Here is a 10,156-nt window from a genome sequence, read left to right as displayed (position 1 = left end):
ACAATTTGTCTGATCAAGGTCTTGTTTATTTGTAATTTTTACACAACGTTATAGGGAGAATGCAGAAAGGTGGAAGGATAGTTGATTGCTGCAGGAGATAGGAAAGTGGTTTATGGTTCAAGATACTGCACCTGCAAGATACCGTAAGAATGTTTCCTTAAGATATCTCAAGGATGCTCCAAGCCTAACGAGCAGATGTTCTCACATAAATCTATCACCCATAACCTTAGGTCTTAGTGTAGCTGTTGGTAACTTTGGCAGCTGTTGGCTTTGGCTCCACTAAATGACTTTGGCTACACTAATTGGCTTTGGCTCCTGGCAATTGATATTGAAAGATATTAATGACCAGTTCCTGTTACTTCCTCTTATTTTAATGTTGGTAGTAGTAGAGTGTGGGTGATTCCATTCTTTTGGTTTTGCTGATGTGGGGTTATTTATTTCCTATGTTTTCCTAGGTATGGTTGGCCTCTTTGTGTTAAGAGTTTTCCTGCTAGTATCTTCTGTAGGGCTGGATATGTGGATAGGTACTGTTCAAATTTGTTTTTGTTATGGAATATCTTGTTTTGTCCCTCTATGGTGATTAAAAGTTTTGCTGAGTATAGTAGTTGGGGCTGACATCTATGGTCTCTTAGTGTCTGTAAGATATCTGTCCAGGCATTCTGGCTTTTAGTTTCTGATGAGAGTTCAGGTGTAATTATGATAGGTTTGCCTTTATATGTGACTTGGCCTTTTTCTCTTATTCTCTCTTTGTTCTGCCCATTTAATTATTATGTAGCAGGGGTGATTTTCTTTTTTCTTTTCTGGTTCAATCTATTTGGTGTTATGTAAGCTTCCTATATGTTTATAGGCCTGTCTTTCTTTGGGTTGGGGAAGTTTTCTTCTATGATTTTTTTTGAAAATATTTTCTGGTCCTTGAAGGCCGGAAGTCGTCTTCTTCTATTCCTATTATTCTTAGGTTTGGTCTTTTTATAGTGTGCCAGATTTCTTGAATGGTCTGTGTCAGGAGCGTTTTAGACTTAACATTTTCTTTGATACATCAATTTCTTCAGTCCCCTGAGATTCTTTCTTCCATCTCTTGTATTTTGTTGGTGATGTTTGTGTCTATACTCCCTGTCCTCTTCCCTAGGTTTTCCATTTCCAGGATTGTCTCAGAGTGTGTGTTTTCCTTATTGCTTCTAGCTCCATTTTTAGGTCTTTAACAGTTTTATTTATTTCCTTCTCCTGTTTGATTGTAGTTTTCTGTATTTCTTTAATTTCTTTAAGGGATTTGGTCAGTTCTTTCATCTGTTTGAATGTATGTTCCTGTGATATTTTGGGAGGTTTATTTTCTTCCTTGAATGCCTCTATCATTTTCATAACTTCAGATTTTAAATATTTTTCTTGCTCTTTGGGTGTCATAGTATCTCCAGCACTTACTGTGGTAAGACCACTGGTTTCCGGAGGTGCCCTATGACTTTGAGTTTTGTTGCTTGTGTTAACACTGGCCTCTAGTCATCTGGTTGACTCTGATGTTCACTGCCCTTGTGGTCCCAACTCTGGGCTAACTGGCTTTATTCTAGCTGAGCCAGGCAGGTGGGGAGCAGGCGAGAAAACCTCTAGCTGAGAACTGCTTGGGTGCCTCACAGGCCTCCCCAGCATGGCGGAAAATGAGCTTTAGTCCTGTACCAAACTCACCTTCAGTAGATTCACTGTCACTGCTAGGCTTCCTGTTTCTGACCCATGTGAGCCAGGCAGCTGAGGTGCTGGCAGAAAGACCTTTGAGCTGAAAGGTGCTCAGTAGCTCCCCAGGTCTCCTCAGGATGGGGAGACAATTCTTAGTTTTCTACTAATGTAACCCTTTAACATAGTTCAATCAGTAAGTCTCACCAGTTCTGTAACACACACATATTGGCTACTTTAGGACACAGTGACCTATGAGGATGTGCATGTGAACTTCACTCATGAAGAGTGGAGTTTGCTGGATCCTTCCCAGAAGAGTCTCTACAGAGATGTGATGCTGGAGACCTACTGGAACCTCACTGCAATAGGTAAGAATGATAGTTTTCCTTCACTTTCTAAACAAGGGGACAAGCGTGTGTTGGTCGTTGGTGCACTTCTGTGATCTCTGTTGTGTAAGAGGAAGAATGTAGTGAATAATCAAGCATGGTTCTCAGGTTCACCAAAGATACTAACTTAAAATTTGCATAATTTACAATAATAGATGATAAGTTTTCTGGTGCCATCTTTTAGGTTACAAATTGGAAGACCAGAATATTGAAGAATACTGTCAAAGTTCCAGAAGACATGGAAGGTAAATTTTACATGCACACTGGTACAGATGTGTCACTGAAGAGTTTTTCAATGGGCCCTGCAGTTTTAAAGAAAACCAACATTGTAAACAAGCACAGCCCAGTTTTATGTATATTGATGATTGTTAAATTCTCACAAAACTGTGTACATGAATTTCAGGTAGCTGACCTGTGTTTGCAAGGTATTCCTCTAAGAAGCAAGACAAGCAAACAATATTTAACATATTTTAGTCATAGCCGCAAGAGAGCCATGTTGAAGAACTTGTCAGTTCGTTTTATGCCATTCAGTTATCATGAAAGGCATACACATTGATTAGGGGATCCGTGTGTGTCCAAGATCTTTTGTAAGCATGTAGTAAAGCTATTGTTAACCCTGTACTTATAGTGACATTCCAAAGTTTAGTGAGAGGAACAGTTTGTGGGAGGCACGAATGTTGTTGCCATGGGGTAACCTTAATCTTTACAGCACATGTTTAAGGGAAACAAAAACTTAACTGTGAGTGCAGTGTGAAAGCCATTTGTTTGTCATTTCTCCTTTAATAGCTACAACATCTGTCACTGTGGATACAAGCCTTGTGAGCATAAAGGATATGGAAAGAAGCAGTGTGCCTTTACACAGAATAGTTTTTTTCAAATATATGACAGAATCCATAGTGAAGAAAAACCCTATGAATGTAATCAATGCAGAAAAATCTTTGCAAATTTCCGTAGTCTTCGAAAACATGAAAAAAATCATACTAGAGAAAAACCCTATGAATGTAATCACTGTGGCAAAGCTTTTCCAAGTCGCAGTTCTCTTCAGATACACATAAGAACTCATACGGGAGAGAAACCGTTTGATTGCCACGAATGTGGTAAATCCTTTGCATGTAGCAGTCATCTTCAAATACACAAAAGGACTCATACAGGAGAGAAACCCTATGTTTGCAATGAATGTGGTAAAGCGTTTGCACGTGTCAGTAATCTTCAAATACACAAAAGAAGTCATACAGGAGAGAAACCCTATGATTGCAATGAATGTGGTAAAGCCTTTGCATGTCGCAGTCATCTTCAGATACACAAAAGAACTCACACTGGAGAGAAACCCTATGATTGCAAGGAATGTGGTAAAGCCTTTGCAACTCGCTGTCGTCTTCAAAAACATGAAAGAACTCACACTGGAGAGAAACCTTATCAATGTAATCAGTGTGGTAAAGCCTTTACAGGCCGTAGTCATCTTCAAATACATGAAAGAAGTCACACTGGAGTGAAACCCTATGAATGTTCTCAATGTGGTAAAGCCTTTGCATATAACAGTGATCTTCACAGGCATGAAATAATTCATACTGGAGAGAAACCCTATGGATGTAATCAGTGTGGTAAAGCCTTTGCAAGTCGTAGTAGTCTTCGAAATCATGAAGAACATCATACTCTTGAGAAACCCTATGAATGTACCCACTGTGGTAAAGCCTTTGCATATTGCAGTAATCTTTATATACATGAAAGAATTCATACCGGAGAGAGGCCCTATAAATGTAATCAATGTGGTAAAGCCTTTGCACGTCCCAGTCATCTTCATATTCATGAAAGAATTCATGCTGGAGAGAAACCCCATGAGTGTAGTCAATGTGGAAAAGCATTTTTATTTCGCAGTAGTCTTCAAATACATGAAAGAACTCACACTGGAGATAAACCTTATAATTGTACTCAATGTGGTAAAGCCTTTGCACGCCGCAGTCTTCTTCAAATACATGAAAGAAGTCATAGTGGAGAGAAACCTTATGTGTGTAATCATTGCAGTAAAGCCTTTGTGTGTCGCAGCAGTCTTCAAATACATGAGCGATCTCACACTGGTGAGAAACCTTATGAATGTAATCAGTGTGGTAAAGCCTTTACACGTCGCAGTCTTCTTCAAATTCATGAAAGAAGTCATAGTGGAGAAAAACCCTATGGATGTAATCAGTGTGATAAAGCTTTTGCACGTCGCAGTCTTCTTCAAATTCATGAAAGAAGTCACAGTGGAGAGAAACCTTATGAATGTAATCATTGCAGTAAAGCCTTTGCAAGTCGTAGTAGTCTTCGAAATCATGAAAAACATCATACTGTTGAGAAACCTAATGAATGTACTCAGTGTGGTAAGTCACTTGCATGTTGCAGTCATTTACATGAAAAAGGTCAGACTGCAAAGAAACTCTATAAATGTACTCAATGTAGTAAAGCCTTTGCATCTTGGAGTAGTCTTCATAATCATAAAAAATGTCATACTGGAGAGATATCCTGTGGATGTAATTGAGGCTGCAAACTTTTGGCACATCACTGTAATCTTCAAACATATCAAAGATGTGCTTGAGAGAAGCGCTACTAATATATAGTCAATGTGATAGTGTCTCTACATATTACAGGCTTATTCAAAGGCATGTAAGCATTCCTACTAGAGAGAAGCACCATGAATCTAATAAATACAGGAAAGCCTTGCACAGCAAACAATTTTTCTCACTGAACCATCTCAGTGTTGTTCATGCAAGATTAGTAGAACCAGTTTGTCATTAAAATACTGTCTTGTTTTCAAATTGTATACAAAATGTTATCCAAGGAGAGAGGAACACAGTAATTTGAATAATAAACCTGTTTTAAAATGAAAATGATATTTATACTGCCATCCATTTTTATGGGTTATGTTTTTTCTGAGGAATAAATTCTTGTTCTTAACACTGGCTCAGAAACACAGCTGAATACCAGAGAATGGTCTCAGTGTGTAAAGTTGGTTGGTTGCTGCTAAGCTGATGACCTATGTTTATTCTCAGGGGGATCCACATTACTCATGCAAGATTTGTTTTCTGATTATTATGTGTACTACTGGTTTTAAGGTATATCATACTAATATAATAGGTCAAGCAATATTTAGAGGTTTCTGATATCAAGATCCTGGTGCCTCAATTATGGGAACATGGTCATTTGCAAAGAAAATCTGAACAATCTCAGTCTCAAAATGGCTGGTGCATTAACTGTGAGAAATACAGTACTTTGTTTTGCACTGGAAAAGTGAATGAGGCATCTCTAAGGGTCTTCTAATATAAACCAGAATGATGGCCAAGGCTTCCAGTGGTGTGTAGGCAATGTGGCAAGGGTTGCTGTTGGACCGGTTAATGTAGATTCAAGATAGGTATCCAAGACAGTATTACCCACAAATGCATAAAAAAAAACAACCATATAGAGTTCTTCTCCTGATGTTAGGTAATGACAAGGTTCTTGCTCTTAGCAGAACTAAAAATCTTCACACGCCAATGCCAAAGCATTAGGATGAAATGAATTCTGAGTCCACAGTTAAAACAGGCCGGACTCCTTCCATTCCCATTCCATATATCTGTTCATTTATGTTCATGCAGGATATCACATTATAGCCTAAATTGGCCTGATTTGCAATATCCCTCTGACTAGCCTGGAACTCATGAAATCCTCCTGCATCAGTATTCTAAGTAGTGAGTTTGCATGAGTGAGACAAGATGCCCAGTTTCTGTCTCCTTAAAACAACTGAAGAGATGGGGCTGAAGAGACGGCTCAGCAGTGAAGAGCAGTGCCTATTCTTCCAAGGGACCTGAGTCCAGTACCCATTTAGCAGCTCACAACTCTATAATTGCAGTTCTAGGCGATCTGACCTACACACACACATACATGGAGGCAAAACAGCAATGTACATAAATTTTTCTTTAGAAAAATATATTTTTTTAAATAACAGACTAATTGCCTGAGGGATGGGTGCTGAGTGAAGTTGCAAGAACTGTCACCGTGGTGCACTCTCCTTCCTGCCCCAGCCTGTGGCTTTTTTAAGGTACCACAATAGGAGCTGTCAAAATGTTGGCACCTTGGCCTCCTGCTGTTTTGAGGTGCTGCCATAGGAGTTGCCCATGGTGGCAGCACCTACTTTCCTGCCTCAGCCTGCAGCCATAGTGAGATAGCACTGCTGGACACCTCCCTATCTATACAGTGGTAGTGCTGCAGCCAAGAAGGTCTTTCTATCTTACCTTAACCATGGTTCCAATATAGGAAAAAGGGTGTGAATAAAAGCCACAAATCCCTGAGCAGTTAAACCCCCCCCCCCAGTAATCCCTGAGCTTCCCACAAGCCCCGAGTAATCCCAGAGCTCACCAAATTTAGGATTCAAAATTACACGAATTCTCTGTCTGGAACTTTCTGCCCTGAAAAGCCCAGCTTCCTAAGAAGTCCTGGATAAGCATTGCTCTTTGTTTACTTCCCAGCTGTCCTCTTCCAGGAACAGAGGCAGCCAACCCTAGATACATCTCTCTACACCCTGGACCCTCCCAATAAATCTCATATTTGCTGCTTGTTGTGACTCTCTTCTTGGAAGAAGCCAATAAGCAATGAAGAGAAGAAGTGAAGAAGTGGAACAGGGCTGAGGCTTCTGAGCTCCTTGGCTCAGCTGGGAATACCCTCCCCTGGGAGCTCACTGCTTCTGCTGAGGAGGCTTTTTCTCAGAGCTGTGTGTTTCCTAAGCTTCCGTACATCAGGATGCTCTTCCACTGAGACACAATTCCACCTCAGGGATGTGTGGTTCCTGAGTTCCCATGTTTCAGAATGTTCTTCCATTGGGACACTGTCCCACCTCAGAGGTTTGTGGTTCCTGACCTCCTGTGTCTTAGGATGCATGTCCATTGGGATACCTTCTCTCCTAAGAGCTGTGGTTCTTGGACTTCTGAGCCTTGCGATAGCTTTCCATGCAAGCAGGAAGACCAACAAAGACCACTTCTAGATCTTATAATGTATAAGACCCAGAATGTCATTGACAAATTCATCATGAACCCCTATTTTGTTTTATTGATAAATGATTATTGGCCAGAAAGGGAGGGAGTTGGAACGGGAATAGTATAATCCTCAAACTGCTTCCTGCTTATCTGGGGTATTATGCTTCTTGAAGCAAGTCTGAGCATCACTGTCGGGTATAATTTTGTGTTGCAGGCCTCTGGATCTGTGGTTAAGGGCTGGTGATCTGGTAATAACAACAAATTAAAGTCTGATTAGGAATCTTTTGAATTTGTTGAAAGAAATCTCGATAAGTTTAAGAGGCTGGTGCAACTAGAACGATTACAAAGAGAGCCAAGGGACTGGAGAGATGGCTCAGCTGTTAAAGGCTAGGCTCACAACCATAAATATAAGAAGAGAGCTGGGCACGGTGCCGTGCACTTGTAATCCCAGCACTTGGGCAGGCAGAAACAGACCTATCTCTGTGAGTTCAAGGCCAGCCTGGTGTACAACCAAGAGTGCACAAGGAAGAGAAAAAGGTCACCTCTCTCAGCTGTTAGTAAATCTAGTGGATATGTGCAGTTTAAGATCTGAAACGATATGTTAAGGCAGGAAAGGGAGATGTTTTCTAAAATAGATTGGTATCAAGAATGTGAGGAGCTCTGGACCACACCTTGTACCATGTCCCTATATCTAGGGATTGAGAGAATGGGATGTGTACGCTCTGTGTTTTGACTGTGTGTGATGGGCAGCTGTGGCAAATGCTATAGTAAAGTTTAACAATGACCCCCATCTCCCATTTGTGGTGCCATGGGTCCTTAACAAAGGATCTGTACATTCTTTAAAAGAGTCATGTCAGTAACTGCAGTGAATTTAAAATGTTGGGCATAGCTGAAAGGGCTGGTGATCTGGTAATAGGTAAGTGTAGAGTCCTCTACTGATCCTACCTGAAGAGAGAGAGAACTCTGGAAGCGGTAGTGTTGGGGACCCTTGTATGTTAAGTGACATAGTCTACATAGTGAAAAGAGAAGACTGTAATAGTCGGCTGGAAGGTTAAGCCTTTTGATTTGAATATCAGAAATTTAGGTGCAGCTCACAGACAAGGAGTCCATCCTTGGTTAATATGGTCCAATTTTTAAATTGGGTGTCCAGCTCGACCTTAGAAGGTGAGACCCTATATCTCTGGCTGGACAGGGAGAGGTGTCTGCCTGGCTAATTTTCAAGGATGGAATACAAAGATCATCTATATATTGAGTAAAGTTGGATTTGGGAAGAAGCAGAGAGTAAGAAGCCAGAGCCTGTCCAAATAAATGTGGGCTATCCCAGAATCCTGGAGTAGGAGATTCAAATGAGTTGGGAAGATATGTGTTTCTGAGTTGGTCCATATGAAGGCAAAGATATTTTGTGGCTGTGGGTCAATAGAAATAAAAAGAAGGCATCCTTGAGGTCTAAAACAGAGAAATGAGTACTCTCTGGGCGGATGGTAGGAAGGAGAGCATAGGGGCTGGGTGCTACAAAGTGAGAAGGAACTACTGATAAACTGATAAGTTGGAGATCCTGAACCAAGTGATAGCTTACATTGGGTTATTTCATGGAGGTAGAAGTGGGATGCAGAAGAGCCTTTCCTAAGGTCAGAGGTCAGAGTCTTAAGTCCCCTGAGGTTTTGGAGAGGACATGTGTATTGAGGGTGGATTATATATTTGGTTGGGTTTTGTAATTAAATGATGAGCGAGGGTGGGAGTGGGATGTTTGGCTAGAGAGGAAATTTTGAGTGTCCCATACCTGGGATCTACCTGAAAGGCTGGTGAGGGAAAAGATGTGTCACAGTCTTTAGTTTGGAGGAGGAGTGGGGAACAATTGGTCAAGTGGGTGAGCGGAGCAAAAAAATAGAATCTCCCATTTTGTCTAGAAGGTTCCTTCTCAGCAAGGAGATGGGAGGGACAGATTGGTACTACTAGGAAAGAATGGGTAAGGGGTGGGTAGCCCTACATATCCAGCTAAGTGGTGGGGTTTGGTGAGCCTGGTAATGATGTAAATAGGGAAACAGGAAGAAGAGGTGGGTCCCCTCAACTCCATCAGGACTGAGTAGGTGGCCACAGGATCCTAAAGGAAAGAGACAGATCACCCTGATACTGTCAGAGATGACAGTGGTCAGGCTATGGGAGCCTAGGCCCCATCAGTCATCCATAGCCAGAACAAGGAAGTTTGGCTGAAGGATGACCTAAGTTTGATGTCCCCATGTCAGAAGAGGCATGTGGGCAGTCAACAACCCAGTGTCCTTTTGATGGCCCCTTGGACATGGTTTGGGTGGTTTACAAGGATTTGGATCAGCCCAAGCCCAGTAACCCTCTGACCATATTTGAAACAATAATGTGGAGGTTCTTGAGCTTTGGGCAGCCAGGAAGCCTGGGCTTTTGCTTTGGCTGTCTGAGAAGCCTTAGCCATCATTACATATTTTTGTTTTGGGACTTTTTCATCTCTCCCATTGTATTCCTTGAAGACCATGGCTAAGTTTTCTGCCTTTCTTTAGATGTTTATGTTTTGGCCCTAATATCTAGGAAAAGAAATAGCTCAAAGGAGTGGTTTTCCAACTGGGCTCATAGGGTGTAAATTCATATATTGCTGCGCCTTTGTAAGGAGGTCTAGGAATTGAAATGGATTTTCATATTTATCCTGTATGACCTCTTGGATTTTACATAATTTACTACCTTAAGGGCAATTTTGTGGAGAACGGCCAGGAGGCAAGTTATAAATTGATTCCTAGCTAGGATGCCCCCTGGGTTATTGTAATCCTTCTCAGGGTCCAGCCATGACTGGGTGGGCAGCCCATCACTGAGGAAGGGTAAAGAGAAACCAGAGAGGCTGAAGAGACAGAGAAGGGACTGTGGCTTGTGGTTCCTTTGTGTGAAAGAACCATCTGATTTGGGCCTCCCACTTAGGAGGAGTCATTTTTTCCTTAGTAGGCTCTTGCCATATGGTCACTTTTAATCAAGATGTGAGTGAGTTCACATGGCAAAGTCCATCGTTTCCAACACTAAAAAAGATGGCTGTCAGCCTTGTGGATGCCTTCATCCTGATGGAGGAATAGCAGCTTAGACAGCAACAAGGCACATGTCCTATGTAGAGATTTT

General features: G+C 41.4%; 1 protein-coding gene across 2 annotated transcripts in view; it reads left to right on the top strand.

The window, feature by feature from the left end:
• LOC129677176 (zinc finger protein 431-like) overlaps positions 1-4,906 on the top strand; it is a 14,637-nt gene extending 9,731 nt beyond the window's left edge. For both annotated transcript variants that reach the window (XM_055607844.1, XM_055607845.1), the window contains exons 2-4: positions 1,901-2,027; positions 2,230-2,290; positions 2,832-4,906. In XM_055607844.1, the coding sequence (XP_055463819.1) occupies positions 1,901-2,027; positions 2,230-2,290; positions 2,832-4,560 (1,917 nt within the window). In that variant the 3' untranslated portion in view covers positions 4,561-4,906. The remainder of the gene's footprint in view (positions 1-1,900; positions 2,028-2,229; positions 2,291-2,831) is intronic.
• The last annotated feature ends 5,250 nt before the right edge of the window (positions 4,907-10,156 follow it).

The sequence above is a fragment of the Psammomys obesus genome, unplaced genomic scaffold (assembly GCF_907164565.1).
Source record: "Psammomys obesus unplaced genomic scaffold, mPsaObe1.curated_primary_1811, whole genome shotgun sequence".
Taxonomy (NCBI): domain Eukaryota; kingdom Metazoa; phylum Chordata; class Mammalia; order Rodentia; family Muridae; genus Psammomys; species Psammomys obesus.
The sequence above is the reverse complement of the archived record's forward strand: the minus strand, read 5'-3'. Positions and strand labels throughout refer to the sequence as shown.